The sequence below is a fragment of the Dermacentor silvarum genome, chromosome 3, assembly GCF_013339745.2.
Source record: "Dermacentor silvarum isolate Dsil-2018 chromosome 3, BIME_Dsil_1.4, whole genome shotgun sequence".
Classification (NCBI taxonomy): Eukaryota; Metazoa; Arthropoda; class Arachnida; order Ixodida; family Ixodidae; genus Dermacentor; species Dermacentor silvarum.
Window position 1 is genome coordinate 56029928 of NC_051156.1, and position 18009 is coordinate 56047936.

Consider the following 18009-nt stretch of genomic DNA (forward strand, 5'->3'; position numbering starts at 1 on the left):
TCTTGCTGCTGGTGTATTCGCACACGTGCGAGCTGCCTGGCTTCTTCTGCACGTTGCGTAAACTCATCGGCAACCATGTCAATGTCATCGGGTTCGTGTGGCAGCATGGCTTCGAGCATCGTCCCTACTTCCCGTCCGTGGACAACGCTGAATGGAGTCATCCGTGTAGTTTCTTGTTTAGCCGTGTTATAAGCAAACGTGATATGAGGCACAATTTCGTCCCAATTACTATGCTCCATATTCACGTACATAGAAGGCATGTCTTCGAGTGTTTTGTTCAGGTGCTCTGTTAGACTTTTGTTCCTGGATGGTAGGCTGTTATCTTTCGATGAGTCATGCCATTCAGCATCAGGACGTGATCTAAAAGTGCGGCTGTGAATTGTGGTGCCTGGGTCTGTTATAACGATAGTTGGTGCGCCATCTCTCATAACAACATTCTCTATGAAAAATTGTGCCACCTCTGCTGCTGTGCCTCTCTGGATAGCTTTGTTTCGGCGTAGCGAGTAAGATAGTCAGTTGCTAGAATAACCCAGTGGTTACCAGTAGTAGAGGTAGGAAGTTGACCCAAGAGGTCCATTCCGATCTGGTCAAAAGGTGTTTGTGGTACTTGAACGGGTTGTTGTATACCGGCTGGTTTCGTTGGAGGTGACTTGCACCGCTGACACTCTAGGCAGGTCCGAACGTGATGTCTCACGGCAAGGGGCAGTCCTCGCCAACAGTAGCTTTGTCTCACTGTTTCAGTGTTCCCATGTATCCTAGGTGCCCAGAAGTGACCTATTGTGGCATGCTTCGCACCTCATTGCATGCGCACCTCGTCGTGGCATGCTTCCAGTACTTCGCTACGAAGAGCAGTAGGAACGACGAGGAAATAGTTGGATCCGCTCGATGAGGAGTTCATTTTGTATAGAACATTGTTTTTTAAGCAAAACGATGACAATCCACTTGCGAAAGCTTTAGGTGCTGTCTAAGTTCGTCCGTCTAAGAAATTATTCAGGCCAAGCAACTCAGGGTCGTCAGGTTGTTGTTGCGCAATGGTAGACGTGTCGAGAAGACCGAGGAATGCTGTTTCCTCTTCATCGGTAGAAGGAGCCGACTCTATGGGTGACTGAGACAGGCAGCCAGCGTCGGTATGCCATTTCCCCGACTTGTGCATATCAAACTCTTGCAGTCTCAGGCCCCAAAGTGCCAATCGCCCGGAAGGTTCTTTAAGATTTTTGAGCCAGCAAAGTGAATGATGGGGCTGATAACTTTGAAGGGGCGACATACAAATATTGGCGAAATTTTGTAACCGTCCATACCATGGCGCGGCATTCTTTCTCAGTTGAAGACAGTAATTTGCTTCTGAACGTTAGAGCATTCTGCTTGCCTAAGTGATCACTCTGTGTCCTCCTGGCACTGCACAAGCACAGCTCCAAGACCAACATTGCGGGCATCAGTGTGAATCATTGTAGGAGCAGTCTCGTCAAGGTGGGCAAGCACAAAGGGCGTTTTAAACTGTTCCGCAACTCGTTAAATGCAGCTTGCTGTTCGTCGCCCCATACAAACGCAACGTCATCTCTTGTGAGGCGAGTTAACGGCGACGCAATGCGAGCAAGGTCCGCAATAAACCGCCGAAAATGTGCGCAGAGGCTCAGAAAGCACCTGACAGCCTTTTTAGCGGAAGGTACAAAGAACTGTGCGACAGCGGCCATTTTTTATTTTGCATTCGGGCGGACAACCGCGTGACTAACGACATGGCCAAGAAACTCTATCTCCTCAAAGCAAAAGTGACATTTCTCCGGCTTTTGGGTGAGTCTCGCGGACCGTATTGACAGCAGAACCGCTTCAAGCCGTTCAAGGTGCTCTTCAAACGATGCGGCAAACACCATGACGTAGTAAGAAGGTTTTCCACTTCAGCCCCGAAAGCATGGTATGCATAAGCCGTTGAAAAGTAGCAGGTGCAGAGCACAAGACGAAAGGCAATACCTTAAATTCGTATAATCCATCTGGTGTGACAAAGGGGTTTTCTCACTGTCTCTCGGGTCTACCTTAATTCGCCAATACCCGCCTTTTAAGTCCACTGAAGAGAAATAACGAGCGTTTCAAAGCCTATTAAGTGAGTCGTCTTTGCGGGGAAACGGATACACGTCTTTTCTGTCACCTGATTTGGCTTTCGATAATCTACACAAAAACGCATGCTGCCGTCCTTCTTCTTGACTACAGGTCATGCCCAGGAGCTCTTGGAAGGCTGAACCACATCGTCTTCAAGCATTTTGTTTACCTGTTGTACCGCTTCGCGTTCTTTTAGGGCTACACGATAAGGGTTTTGGTGAATCGGTCTCGCTGCGTCCTCTGTGATTATCGGTGCATGGTTAGGGGCGTGCGACCGAACTCTTGACGTCGACGCAAAACAGTAATAGAACTCGGCCAGTAGCGCAAGAAGCTGTTCTCGCTCTTGTAGCGGTAAAGTATTGTTTACGTCAAGCACAGGTCTTGTGCATGCGCTTCTTCGAGTACTGAAAAGCAGCCAAGAACATCAGCAACATCGTCAAATAGGCCACAGCGGTGCCATTTGGTAGGTGCCGTCACTCTGTCCTAAAATATGTTAACAATAGGTTCGTGTGCACATCGGTGATTTTTACGATGCCTCGTGCAACAGGAGATACCGTGAGTAAATAACAACAGGGTTAGTTGGTTTGCAACGCCTTCGTATTCAAACGGTACGTCACATGCCACCGAAACAAGGATGCATGACCGAGGTGGGACGACCACGTCGTATTCGATTAGACGAAAGGAGTTTCGTTGCAGCAATCAACAGAGAATTAAATTATCACTCTTGTGAAATCTAATCAAGCGGTCCCGGATGTTGATTACGGCGCCATATTTCTATAGGAAATCAATGCCTATGATTAAGTTATTACACCTTGTTGGAAGAGCGACGACAGTTGCCACGAAGGAAGAACCTCCTATGGCGACTCTCGCCGTACAGCTTTCAGCAGGCGTGAGCAGTTGGCCACCCGCAGTCCTTATATGGGTTCCCATCCAGGGCGTTTTTACTTTCGTAAGGCGAACGGTTAGACCTTGACTCGTTATCGAATAATCGGGAGTAGTGTCGACTTGTGCTGTCACTTGCTGTCCGTAAACAGCAAAAATAAGATCTGCGCTCATAATGTAATCGGTATCTGAGTTTGTCGGTTTCGCGGTGTCCTGCAGCGGGATTATTGGGGGTATTTTATCGTCTTGTTGTCGGCCCCCAACCTTGCCTGCATAGGTCGCCGTCTTTAGTTTTGCCGGCGTGAACTGGGCGACCTTCTTGCACAAAGGTCAGCAAAAGTACGTCCATTTGGTGAAGATGAATGAGCAGCGGACGGAGGGCGTGACCGCCGGCCAACATCAGTCTGGTTGTTAGACAGAGTCATCGTGCAGAGTGCGCGTTACCGGAGGACCGTAAAAAGCTCCGTCGTTGCGCCGTAGCATGTAGTCGTCACTGGTGCGTCGACCGTCAGACCAGGATTGAAGAGGTCGAAATGAGGCGTCGCGGTTAGAGCACTGCAGGGGCTCGGGCTTACCCGAAAGCCCGGGCCGGGCCGGCTAGAGCAGTTTTTTCACGGACTCGGGCCGGGCTCGGGTACGGCATGTGCTTTTTGGCCCGGGCCGGGCTCGGGTATTTTGAAGCGGGCCCGGGCCGGGCTCGGACTTTCGGGTGGTGTTCATGTAACATGCAGCAAGTTCACTGACCTGTACTATGTTTTGCTGGACGCCGCATCACCGCTCGCCGAGCCGGCTGCAGGTGAAGCCATCGGAAATGCGGCATCGTGCAGCGGCTTGTCCCGGAAGTATACGGCGCATGCTCCACTTACTAGTCCGCTTAGTCGGATAATATTGCGGCCGTATCAATTTTTCCTCGTAGTTTACCACCTTTTAGAGGGCGTTGTTGTCGCCTTATGTATAGTAAGGGCTATTATGATAATGTGAACCCCTATGCTGTATTTTTTTCTTTCATAACGCGTTTTCTCAATCGCCAGTGTTTCCAGTGCGCGCCGCTCATGTTAACGACGCTGTCGGCGGGGTAATGACCAATTGTTTTTATGTCTATAGAAAAGACCTCGCCCGCCTACTTGGGTAGTTTACGCCACAATGAGCAGGTATCTTAGGGGAAGAAAAAAAAAAGATACCGAGCTGCCATGCAGGTGAAGTCGCTAGAAAGTATGAAATTGCTGATTTCCGGGACACAGGAGCTTTCTTCCGGTGGTATCAGTTGATGGCGCTCGATGCGCTATCCAGCCCCGTAATGTAGAGATCAGTGAGCAAGTTATCCTCGCGCGTCTCGACTCTGAAAAACCTGTTGCCCCGGCGCAGCTGGACGCTAGAAGTGCTACTCCTGTGTACTTCCCTTTTCTTCTTCCATCCTATTGTGAGCTGTTGGAACAGAATGTAAAAGTCCACCAAGACAGAAGTCGCCTCAAACCAAAGGATGCCATTGTATTCCTTAGCTAAATCAATGTAATTAATGCTTTCAGCGCAGTGCAAGCGCGTTCGCGACTTGCTGATTCTTCAAAGGCGAATTGGTAAAACGATGACTGGTAAGTTTGAAGTTTATTATGATTTTGACAATACAAGATTGTCATGGCGCCGGAGCAAAAGGCGAGACTATGCACGCCTGACTAGGCTCCTGGCGCCACGAGCAACATAATTCGTCACGCGGCTGAAATATGGCACTGCGTCCATCCATGATTGCACGCACGCTCTTAACCGGCCGCCTAGCAGCAGCGCATTACGCTGCACCATGGAGGAACGAGAACCTTTCTTTGTCCATTTACTCCATCCATGCGCTGCGCTCACGACCGGTCGTGGCTGCGCTTCGGCTCTAGTGTACTAGAGTACGGTTGAGTGGGACGAGCGGCTGGGGCGGCGCATGCTTTGCAGAGAGGCGCCCGCCGTTGAAAAATACTGTGGCGGCGCTGCGATAGAAGTAAGTGGATTGGGCCGCATCAAGGTCGCGCCGTTGGAAACTGCTGGCGATACTGCTCGGCAGGGTCATTAGTACTACCTCGCGCGCTGTTATTTGCGTTCAGACCCCTCAAATGGCGTTCATAATTGCATATGACATGTATTTATGCCTAAGAATACATTTATTTCATTCTTCTTTATTTTATTTTTTTAATGCCGCTAGGTGATCTTTTTCGGTCTCGGGCCGGGTGCGGGCCGATATCGAGCTGGGCTCGGGCCGGGCCGGGCCGGGCGGGTAAAATAGAATATTTCCGGGCCCGGGCAGGGCCTGGGTCTCGCCATAAAACTTTTGGTCGGGCTCGGGCGGGCAGCCCAATGTAAAAACGGGCCCGGGCCGGAAAAATTGGCCCGTGCAGTGCTCTAGTCGCGGTACCAGCTATGGCGTGAAATATGGCCGATGCGTCCGCAGTGATAACAGAGGGGGCGCCTATTGACAGTGCGCTATGAGTCCGTTTTTCGAATTTGCGGAAGCTTCGAAGCCTCGTCTTGTTGCGGTGACCAAAACGCAACTGACGGCGGCTGACAGTAGGACGGGATCGGCACAAGGAGCGGATGTCTCAAAAGTTCCTCTGGTGGTGATATGCCCATGCGGTCACACCGTCGGCGGCTGATGGTGTGACCACATGAGAGTAACAACTGGGGGACGTCAGACAGCGTCGGCATAACTTAGGGGACTCTGCTCGTGTCCAAGATCGCCTGCCGAGAACGCTTGCCTAATTTATCACGTACGACTTCAGCGGTTGACTCCACGGGTATGCACACTGCCGTTGTCCAGAGCTTCTGAAGTTCTACGTGAGGAATCTCCCTAGTTAGATCACGGAGGCAGTTTCGATTGCTAACGGTCATTGCGGCGGAGTTGATGGGAGTGTTGGTGGGCAAGCGATCGTACGGCCTACATCTTAGATGGAGTGCGCGTTCAATACCGGTGGCTTCCTTTTTAAAATCAGCCACGGTACTCGGTGGATTGCGCAAACGTTCGGTGATTAGTTATTTCACGCCACGCATAAGGTATTGCAGCTTCTTTTCCTTAGGCATGCGAGGGTCAGCTCTACGACACAGGTGGGCCACGTCCTCGGGAAACATTGCCACAGTTTCGTTAGGTTTCTGGAAGCCCAACTCAATTAGTTGCTGGGCACGTTCCCATCGATCGACACTTGCAAATGTTTCAATGAGGTGATGTTGGAGATCATTCCATGCAGCGATCCTGATGGCACGCTTCTCTAACCACGTGCGAGCTTTACCGTCAAGGTCGAAATACACGTGGCAGAGCTTTTATTGAGCCGCCCACCTATTGACCTTGGCAACAGGTTCGTACTGGTCAATCTAGTCTTCAACGTCTTCAGGTGTGCCACTATGAAAGCGTTCGGGAACCAGTGGCTGCAGAAGGGTTACCTGGGACGGACTGAGAGTAGAGCTGTCTTGTGAAACTCGTCGAACCTGTGGCAGGCTGACGGGCACCATTAACAAAGTAGACAAGGCCCGGACGAGCGTTCTTGAAGGGGTTGAGCTCGGGAGCAAGGCCTAGCAGACACCGATTCAAGCGATGCACAGGAGATGTAATTGAAGATGGGCTGGGTGAACAGCTTCCGGGAGGAGTCCGGAGCATCAGACAGGGTTGTGTACCCAGCTCTTACATCAGTGTCGCGATTCTACGCGAACAAGAGATAAAAACATGTTGAACAAGACGGCGGAGCAGCCTTTTAAATAATGACCAGACCAAAGATGTCTTCATCGTCTTCGAATTCCACCTTTACGAACTAGGGGTTCGTAAAGCACATATCGCTATCGTCGCCTAAGTGTGTACATGGAGCACGCGTCAATATAGCTAATTATGAATGGTCCAGTCGCTTATTCTATACAGTACATTTGAAACTCCTAATACTAAGACGGTACCTAACTAGCCAGAAGTATACAAACTGGTGTCATTAGCGCATATATTGTTTTTAGCTACCGTATCTACATCAATTATTTCATTTGTATCGAGTTCAAAAATAAAGCGCCCGAAGATGATTCCGTGAGGAACCCGCGGCGTTACTGCCCTTCTTTTGTGAACAATCGCCTGCAGTCTTTACAAGTTTCAATATATCTTGCAAATAAGAATAAATCAGAAAATTTGCGACTCCACTAATACTACAATACTCGAGTTTCCCTTATAAAAACACCATTGTTAATAAGGTCAAATCCCTGGTACGATTACTATGCATGGCCCCTTACGTTTTGCTTCGAGGGCCTGTAATGTATGTTAGTATAGATATGAACAAGGGGAAAGTCACTAAGCAAGTCGCCATATAGCAGGCCACAACTTCGTGTCACTCTCACACAATATACTTGTATTTATTCTTGACAGGTACATGGAAAATATGATTACCAACTATTGTACGGTAGTGTTTACTGAGACCAGTGGCAACAAATTTAGTGCGATAACGTTCTTGTACCGTGCCCTCTTCTTTGTGAGTGTCTTACCTTCAAGTAAGTCGACGCCATTTCTGTGATTGACCGCAAATTTACGTCGGTTGTCCGCTGCAGTCCAACAGCGCGTACAGGAAGGTACCGTGCCAGCTCTGTCAAGGCACGCACGTGACCCTCGATCGGATGAACGAAGAACACTGGACTAGATCCTTCAAGGCCATTCATTTCAACCACGATGTTTTCATGTACTGTTTTTTCGAAGAGCCTGAGCCGTGGCAAGTTTGACGAGTTGACGAAGTCTAAGAAATCAGAATAAAATACAGCACTCTCATGAATACATGTGCATCATCGTTTTCTCTACAGCCAGTCGCGATAAACAATATCCTGATGTGCTACAATCAGCAGCGGCAGCTGATTGTACTTTACTGCAAAACGCAGGCCTATTCCAACATCTGCAGTCATCCACGAACAGGATGTTTCATCGACGAACAGCATGGAATCCATAATCGAAATAGGTGATTGCTCTATGTCCACAAAGTTGACTGCTCCACCTTAATGACTGGAGACCTTCTTCTTCCTGGTATTTTACGTGCCAAAAGCAGTTCTGATTATGACGACTAGAGATAGTATACGGAGAAGGCTACTATTGCACAGAAAGAAATACAAAAGTCAGAGCCCTTCGACCCTGTGAAGCGCTCTGCTGGGATTTGCAATGTAGGGGTTTAGCAATATTGGGGATTCGCTAAGTTGAATTTGGCTACAAAATGGTAAATCGACTCCTTCGCTACGTACTCGGGGAACAGGCTTCGGTGCCGACTCCGAGTACCACAATAGGGTATTTTTTAACGCTGGCACAATTGCTATAGAATGCCCGGATCTGAAAGAACTGGGTCGGCGTATCCCGGCAACAGCGTTCTTAGCGCGTTCCTCACTCTTTTGTAGAACGTTCCCAGACAAGAGTCCTTAACCAAAGCTATATACAACCAACGCTAACGCGAACTCCTCTCACACCCCACTCCTCCGTTGACCTACTTTTTTCGTTGACAGGCGGGAGCCCGGAGAGAGCCAGCGGTACAGGCGGCCGAGGGCGGCAGGGCTGCGCGCATGCGCCGCTGTCTAGGGAGCCTACATGCAAGCTCCCTGGCACAGTCATGCGTGGCAGCCGCCTATAGGCCGTTTCACATGATGTAATCTTCATCGCACCGTAAGTGCGATTTCCATCGCAAGCGACGAAAATCCCAGTCGCAGTGCCGACTCTGCGATTTTCCGTCGAAATTGCGCCGAGAGCTATTTCGCAGTCTGTTTTGGAAAATGGCGTCGCGCTCAACAAGTACGATGCGCGCGGAGGTGCATTGCTGAATCCGGTACGTATGCAAAGGGAGAATTAAAAAAAAACTTGTGTCGCAGATTACAGTCTCTCATTTCTATGCGTTCGTGGATGCGCTACGTAGCAAACTATGTGCATTTTCACATTTGCTTCGTATGCTGTGGACACACCTATGCGAGTTCCCAATACTACGAGATGTTCGATCCCCACGAGACGACATGGCCTTTTGGTGTCGTCACAATTTTAATTTGTTGAGTAGCATACAAAACTCGCACGTACGGAGCAGTTTAAATAATTGCAACCTCTGCAAGGGCAAATGACAAGGCAGCAAAGTACCCGAAGTTTCAACGTTGCGCTGAACGCGCAACCATTTAGATCTATTCTTTTCCAGTCGGTTTTCCACACGCGTAAACTTCCCGTAGCATCTTGAAAGGTTATCTTGACTTACATGCTCATTAAATTTGACATGCCACGCGTGCAGGCTATCGTAATGAATTTTCTACGACAGCATATTTAACGCCGTGGCTTGAATACACAGAGTGAACTTGTTTTCGAACAGTCCATGCACGTTAAATTGTATCTTATTGATGGACAACTTTTTTCTTACGCAGAAACCAATAAACCTTGAATACATTGCGGACTTTTAATTCTATTCAAGCAGAGCGACACATGGAAGGCACATGAGAAACACACAGCGCTGAACAACCAGCTGCGCAGACCTGTTTACGTACGTCATGCATAAGAACCGCCGTTGCGCACTCCAAAACAAATTTCAACTTCAAAACGCTTTCAAATGACAAAACACACGTATAATTTGGTCCTAATAAATAGAGGTGAATTATATTATAACGCTCACATCTTTTTTCTTTACATTAAAAGAATTGTGCAGCGTGTGCGACAACACTTGGCAGCAAGCAACCCTGGGCGTCGCATCAGTCGCATTGTTTAAATCGCAATCATGTGAATTCAGCCCTCAAAAAATCGCATTGCGACCGTGCGACCGCACCGATTTTTTCTTTTTTTGCAGCAGTCGCAGCATGTGAAACAACCGATGCGCTTTTCATCGCTCGAAAATCGCATGCATGCCACAAAAATCACTGTCGCAGGGTCGATTCTGCGATTTTCGGCTGCACCCAACCGGTTGATCGCAGCGTCGCAACGATGGCTGCCATTTTCTGTCGAAATTGCACAGAGAGCTATTTCGCGGTTTGTTTTTGGAAATGGTGTCGGTCACTCAACACAACGTTTACTTTTTTGTCTATAAATGTTGGCTCAACAAGCCTCGAACAGTGCAACTAATTGAGTGGAGTCGAGGATTGCGCAATCGGTTCGTACAATCAGCGCCGACACGCGAACGGTGCAGATAAAAACTCGTACGTCAAATTCGGTTCTGTGATTTCTATGCGCTTGTTGACACGCTACGTTGCTAATCACGCGACGCTTTTTTTACGTTAGCTTCGGGTGCTGATAGTACGTGCTTTTGCGTGCTTTTCCGTTATTCAAACGCGCTGCAAGTTGGTAAATACCACGAGGTATCCCTCACGGGATAACATGGCCTTCGGATGTCGTCTCAATTTTCTGGATGTACAAGCTACTCGAAAACGCCACAGTTGTAGCGCGGAATGCTTTTATGGACGGAACAATATAAAGAATATGCAACTGCGCACAAGTGCTGCGGTCAAGTGGTGCCGCTCCATTTTCCCCAATGAATTATCTGACTTCAAAGTTACTTCCGCTGCGAGACGCGACTGCTTATAAAGCTCGCAAAGGCAAACGTGCAAACTATATATCGTAATGAATGTTCTACAATAGCCTATTTAATGCTTCGACTGGTAATAAACAGCATTGTCAATTTGTTTTCGAAGCATTACTTTAACAGTTTTTGACTTTTCTAATGCATCATTTCTCTCCTGCACAAAAACCAAGAAACATTCAATGTGTTGCAGACTGTAACCTTACTGCACCTGTATTAACCCTGACATGAAAAGGTAATTGCATATTTCGCCTACTTCAGTGCATCGAATTTCTTTTCTTTATGCTGGTCGTAACATATCGCAGTGTTCTAAGAAACTACTTCGCTAAACATCCTTGCCTTTCCTTGCTTCCCTGTCTCTACTTCCTCTAAAAGACATGCAACAATGCGAAAAGCAGGGAAACACCTTGTTTTTATAAGCAGTAGATAACACATTAAACAAAAAAAATTCTGCACTCAACTCAGCCGGTTGAATTCCTTCCTATGAATGATAACATCTTTTCAAGTGTGGGTGGTTCTTGCATGTCCACAGCTCATAAAGAGTGCCGACTCATCACGAGGCGTAGGTATTGCCCATGAAGATGGAGGCAATGTTGCTAATGAGTCTGCACTTACATGTGTTACTGCATAAACTCGTATAACCATATCCCATGATTACTCAGTCGAGCTTGCTCTGACTCATATTTACCCAAATTATATTCAGCTGAGCATGCTCTGACCCATGTTCATCAAAATTCTACTTAGCCGAGCATGCTCTGACTCATACTTACCAAAATTCTACTCAGCTGAGCTTGCTCTGACTTATATTCATAAAAATTATACTCGGCCGAGCTTGCTCTGACTCATAGTCACCAAAAATCTATTTAGCCGAGCTTGCTCTGACTCATATTCACCAAAATTCTACTCAGCTGAGCTTGCTCTGACCCACATTCATCAAAATTCTACTCAAGCGAGCTTGCTCTGACTCATATTCACAAAGGTTCTACTCAGGCGAGCTTGCATTGCGTCATATTCACGAAAAATCTACTTATCCGAGCTTGCTCTGACTGATATTTACAAAGATTCTACTCGGGCGAGCTTGTCCTCACTCATATTCACCAAAATTCTACTCAGCTGAGCTTGCTCTGACTCATATCCATCAAAATTATACTCAGGCAAGCTTTAACTTAGCCAATTTCACCAAAATTCTACTTAGCCGAGCTTGCTCTGACTCATATTCATGAAAATTCTACTTAGCCAAGCTTGCTCTGCCTCATATTTACCAAACTTATACTCGGACGAGCTACCTGTGACTCATATTCGCGATTCTACTCAGGCGAGCTTACACTAAGTCATATTCACCAGAAATCTACTTACCCGAGCTTGCTCCGACTCATATTCACCAAAATTCTACATAACCGAGCTTCTTCTGACTCATTTTCACCAAAATTATACTTAGCTGAGCTTGCCCTGACTACCAAGTTACAATATTCACCAAACGTTTACTTAACCGAGCTTTCTCTTACTCGTATTCACCAAAATTCTACTCAGCCAGGCTCACGCGAACTCAGAGTCGTGGTTAGTTGGAAGTCTTAGTGAGCCGACATTTCAGTGAGTTCACCGAGCTATGTGTACGTTACATTATGTGACCTGTGCGGTGCATGAGCAAACATGGCATATGAGTACGTGTTGCATCGGATGAAATAAGGACAACTGTAGACATTGTAGTTACTTTCTAGAGTTTAACTGACCGTTGTGTGAAAGCTTTGCCTCAGATTAATTCAAGCAAGTGCATTGGATCTGCATCATATTTTTAGCTAACCCTGCTGGCTTTCTTGGCCGTTACTGGGTGGCCACATTTTGTACATTTCAACGCAAAGTTGAATAAATGACTGTGGTGCAATACAATAAAAAAAGATGCTTGCATCACTGCAACTACAACAATCAGAACATGAAACAAACACATGTACATAAGATGCACACAAATGCTAAATACATAAACAGATGAAATCAGTTGGCCACCACCTATTGCCGAAAAAAAGAAGAACCACAAGTCAATGCTGCAACGACCACGCATAACCATTCCTCTTGCCAGGTACATGGGCTATAGGAGATACACACGTGGAACCTAGCAGTTATCTCAAAGTACCAGCTATGGAGGCTTTTGCATATGCAGCTGGCCACTGAACCACTCAAGTGTGTTCATCGCGTACTTGTACTTAGGCGCACTTTTTATTCGCTGTATCTTGAAAGTTTGATGCCATGCATCCTCAAAAATTTGAGAATGTATGGATGCTGAGGCTTGCAAAGGTAAATATTTTTATTCCATTCTTGTTCAAGGTGAACGCTCATACAAAAACTTAGAGATATTGTCAGTGCCCCTCACTTTCCCTCAGAATATACGTAGCCTGTTATTGACATTCGAGCAGCTTTTCAACAGCAATGGAATCAGCTTCTCCTGTTTTCAGCATTGGGTTAATGCAGGCAATTCAGGGAGGCATAAAGTTTTGCTAATACAATCGGTTCGGGAATTTCAGATTAGATTGTACCTTGACCCTTTCTTTGCCATTTCTTATTTTGGTCAAATAATCTAGTTTGAAATGGCTCCAATTAGCGTGCTCTAACATTGGTCTAATATAGGTTAAGTACATGACTAGCTTAACAGACTGGGACGCTGACTTTTATTTCCAGGGAAGGAACCATAGCACCTGCTCCAGTTGCATATGTTTTTGGTTGTCTGGGGGCTTTCAGCCTTACTTTTAAGATAATGTGCTGAAGCAGGTAGAAGCATACGCATGATATTAGCGGATAGTTTTGATTGCTTCTTACTTTATACTTGCCACTATGAATACAAAATTTTAGCGTTGGATTTTGTTATTAAACAAACAAGCGTACTCCTACCAAGGTATTTATTGTTAGCCGCGGGGCTACGCTGCTGCGCTACGTACTCCAGCATAAGAACTTAAGCTTCTTGATAGATTCACAGCACACTAACAGCGCGAGAAACAGGACGAGAAAGTAGACGACACCCATGTCTGTACAGAATGATATGATACTACGTACACAAGTGACTGCAGCTCCTAAAAAAATGTGGTGTCGGCCTTTACGCCTTTCGAAATATTCAGACAGCACTTGTATGAATAATTACAGCACACGCGCCGCGACGGACGAACCAGGCTGGCGCTAAGAATAAAGTTCACAACACAAATTCCATCGCACGTTCAGTAATTACACACAGATCATTCGCGGCTTCCTTCAGGGGCAGACGTGAGTTTTTGGGTTGGTGCTTGCCGCTAAGTTTGGTGCAATTATATTGCTAGGAGCAGGAACCTCTCATGCCCAATTACGAGGAATATACACACATCCTTTCTTCAGAAGCTGACGTTAAGCACGCGTAGCGCGAGGGTCTCTGCATTGACATGACAACTTTGCTGCAGCCGAATTTCGAATACTGCATATGCGATGACAACAGTTATATGGTCTCGTTGATAGGTCCTCTTGTAATGTGTTGTATCGCAGGAAGAACGATACGGGCATAAAAGACACTCGAGACAGCACACAGCGCTTAACAACCAGCTCGCGAACAGCTGTTTACGTCCGCCATGTCTCCTCGTATTGAACTTCATGAACCGCTGTTGCGCACTCCAAAACAAATTAAACTTTGAAGAGTTTCTAAAACACAAAACACGCGTATTGTTTTCTCCTATTAAAGACTGGCCAATAATTTTGTAATGCACAGATGTTTCCATTACATTTGAAAAATTACGCGATTTATGCCACAAAATTTGGCAGCAAGCAACCCTGGATGTCGCATCAGTCGCATTGTTGAAATCGCGATCATGTGAATTGGGTCCTTCAAACTCGTATTGCGACACGTGCGATCGCACCGATTGTTTTCGCTCCAGTTGCTGCACGTGCAACAGCCTTTATATCTCCCCTGCCATCAGGCCGCCGCGCCGCGCCTTCTTCGCCTTCCTTCCATTTATCAGCGGCCCTGTCAGTAGACGCACGCGGAGTAGCAGGGGAGGGAAAGCACGCGCGTCAGCCGCCAAGGCGCGCCACCTGCCTAGCCTCGCTAGCCTCCCAGGAGGGCTAAACTCTAGTCGGGCGCAGGTTCCAGCAGGCTTGCCGCGCTAGCCTCGCAGCCAGGCCCAACTGTACTCAGGGGGGAACGCAGCATAAGAGAAGGTCGACTGGCGCAAGAGAAGAGAGATAGCGGGGGCTCAGCCGGCCGGGAGGGTGGAGGCGCCGTGCGCTCAAAAAGACGAAGACGCTCTAGGTAATGCTGATGATGATACTTTTTTTCTACACGTGAACACGATTATTGGAGACTGAGCCCGTAACAACTTCGCCGTAAAAATTTCTTCATTCGAGTGCGTCTGCCGACTTTATATCTTGCATACAAGTTTGCTAATCTTATATCTCCTGCACCTAGTCCTCTGTCACAATCCCGTTGTATTGCGATAGCAATTATATGGACACTTCAAGCGGATTTCTGCCGTCGGCGTCGCCGTCGCCGTGAGTTTCCGTATAAAGTACAAGGGCGATGAAATCGTCGCCGCGTGCCGTATGTGCGAGTGAAACCGCGCGGGGGACGCGCGCAATCACGTAGAGCGAACGGACTGATGGAAAGCAAACGCGACTCGCCGCGCGCGAAAGGCCGTGGGGATATGGAAGGGAGCGAGGGGGGCGACGCTGTGCTGCGGCACCAAATGCGTATCTTGCAACCGGGCGCAACGGGAACTGGTGACGCAGTTTCCCACGCGAAATGAGGAAAACAGGAAGGCAGCGTTGGAGGGAGGGGGGGGGGGCTTCTACTCTGGAACAAATGCGTTCTTGTACTTTGCGCCGGTACGGGCTGCCGGTGTTGTCGCGCGCACCGTATCTTGCAAGCGATCTCCACACGGCTCTGACCTTTGTATGCGCTGTGCATTCGCCGCTCAGGTTTCCGTTGAAACGATAGACCGCACGAACCTTCACTCGCTGCGGCGGCTGCGCTTGCTGCCAGCGTTTTAACAGTGGTTGTCTGAGGTCTTCGAGTGTGATCTCTTCATGTTTGCTTGTGCGCGCTGACACCACGCTTTCTAATTCAGTTAGTAAGCGAATGTGTCCAAGTTTATGCAGCCGACAGAACTACTATCTCTACTCCGAATAGCTCTCTACTAATTTGCTATCGCAATTGATGCTTCTTCAATAAACAGTTCCTGTTCGAAGCAGTCACCGGTCTCGATCGTTTTAACAATGGTGCCGTGAACCAGGATACTACCTCCCCGCCCACAAGAAGGTGAACCTGCAAAGAAGCAGAAGAGAAGAAAACGGCGGTGGAGCAGCAAATCAACCTGGATCGAGCGACGAGACCGAAGTGAAAACCAAAAGCATCGGAACGGCTGACTGACAAGTAAGAGGTCATTTTACCGCCTAGCAATGAGCAAAGAAGTAATAACGAAGAAGAGGAAAGCGCTTCGCTCCCAGATAACGCAGCTCATCAACTCAGCATAACAGCAAATTAATGAAGGAGCTAACAGAGAAGAGTTGATCTCAACGCACGCGCAGATTAGGGGAATAAGCGAAAACCTCAAAAACGCCAACGAAGAAATGGAGAAATTTTTAACTGAAGATACTGCCGTAGCTGAATTCGAGAGAATAATAGAGTATGACATGAAAATAACGAAGATTTTGTCTACCATAGAGTTCAGAATGAGATAGCCTGCACAGGTGGACTTAAATAACGGAACAAGGCAGGCCGCATGAAGTACAGAACAAGACGCAAAGGAACTAGTAAAACTACCTAAGCTAGAAATGACAAAGTTTGGCGGAAGAGCTTTGGAGTGGAACCGCTTCTGGGCGCAATACGAGTCATCAGTTCACCTCAGACCTAACATGAGCAAGGGACAAAAGTTCAATTATTTATTAGCATCTCTAACCGGAAAGGCAGCGTCTGCGGTAGAAGGGCTTCAGTACTCTGCAGAAGAAAATTATGATGAATCGATAAAATTCTGCAAACAACGTTCGGAAATCGTGAACAATCAGTGCAGCGGCACATGACCGAGCTATTGAGCCTAGAGAAAGTAAAATCGGCGCAAGAAACTGATGAACTACGCAAGCTATTGAACAGAGTGCAGGTCAACACATTGGCACTCAAATCATTGAAGGTGGAGACCGAGAGTTTCGCGCCAATGTTATTGACAGCGTTGAAAAGAGCAATTCCACCGGAGTTATCCCTGCAGTTCAAGTCAAAAGAAGCAATGAGAAACAGCTCAAACATGGAAGCTAGCGCACAAAGCAGCACAACAGGAAAAGAATGTGAGGAAAAGTTGAACAGGCTCATGTCATTTCTGCGAGAGCAAATATCGTTTCGGGAAGAAACACAGCGTGAACAGGAGAGGATAACTGAGAAGACAAGGGATAACAGCAGACAGCTTAGAACAACTTCCAGCTTTTATAGCTCGGAAAACAGAAGCTGCCTGTTCTGCAAGCAGAACAACCACGCAACTGAGTACTGTTGTAGGAACATTCCTATGACGGAAAAAAAGGCCATTCTAACCGAGAATAGAGCATGTTTCAGACGCACCCGGCCAAAACACACCGCACGTATTTGTAGAGCAAGAGTGATATGCAAGCAATGCAAAGGACGACATGCTACATCAGTGTGTTGAACGGTGAGGCAAGAAAAGGCAGATCAGGTCACAACAAAGCAAGCGGAAGCGACGACGTCTACTCTACATGCAACTGAGAATCTAAAGCAATACTTTGTGCTTTTGCAGACAGCTGTAGCTTGGATAGATGGCGAAAAGGTTGGCCGACATTGCCGTTTGTTATTGGACAGAGGAAGCCAGCGGACATTTATTGAAGCTGGCTTAGCAAAAGAAATAGGTGCGAAGATAATACGAAAGGAAAGGCTGACAATCGGTTGGTTTGGAGGAGACGAAACATTCAAACAAATGAACGTGGTGCAAGTAACTATAGCGACGCGAGAAAACAAGTCAGCCACGGTGATCGAAGCTCTACAAGTCGACGTCATCTCACACAGTTATCTACCTGCTCCAAATCACAAACTCAACGAGGAAATGAATGAACTAAAGCTACAAGTGGCAGATGACAGAGCCGCGACTACTGCAACAGATGCTATAGGGCTGCTCATCGGCTCAGATTATTACTGGGAGTTCGTCACTGGCAGAACACAAAAAATCGAAAGCAGATTGATGTCTGTGGAGACAATACTGGGTTGGGTACTGCAAGGCCCATCGGAGCAAACTAAAACACAATTAACTCAAGCCCAAAATCAAGCAGTCATGGTTCTGAAGGTTGAAGCTGCGGAAACAGAACTACAGCGAGAGCTACAGAGGTTTTGGAGCTTGGAATCAATGGGAACCAAACAACATAGTTGCACTACTACACAAGCTGAAATTGTAGAAGAATTCGAGAATAAGGTAGTACAACTAAACGGTCGTTATCAAGTCAGCTTGCCTTGGACAGAAAACGTCAACTTGGAAATCAACAAAGACAATTCAATGAAAAGACTCCTCCAACTGACGAAAAGGTTAAAGAAAAA

The 18009-nt window shown here is 47.2% G+C and overlaps 1 protein-coding gene across 1 annotated transcript in view; it reads right to left on the reverse strand.

Moving 5' to 3' along the window:
- The window catches only part of LOC119444367 (fatty acid synthase-like), a 296692-nt gene that overhangs the window by 19680 nt on the left and 259003 nt on the right, over positions 1-18009 (reverse strand). The window contains exon 27 of the mRNA XM_049663302.1: positions 7453-7697. Within this exon, the coding sequence (XP_049519259.1) occupies positions 7453-7697 (245 nt within the window). The remainder of the gene's footprint in view (positions 1-7452; positions 7698-18009) is intronic.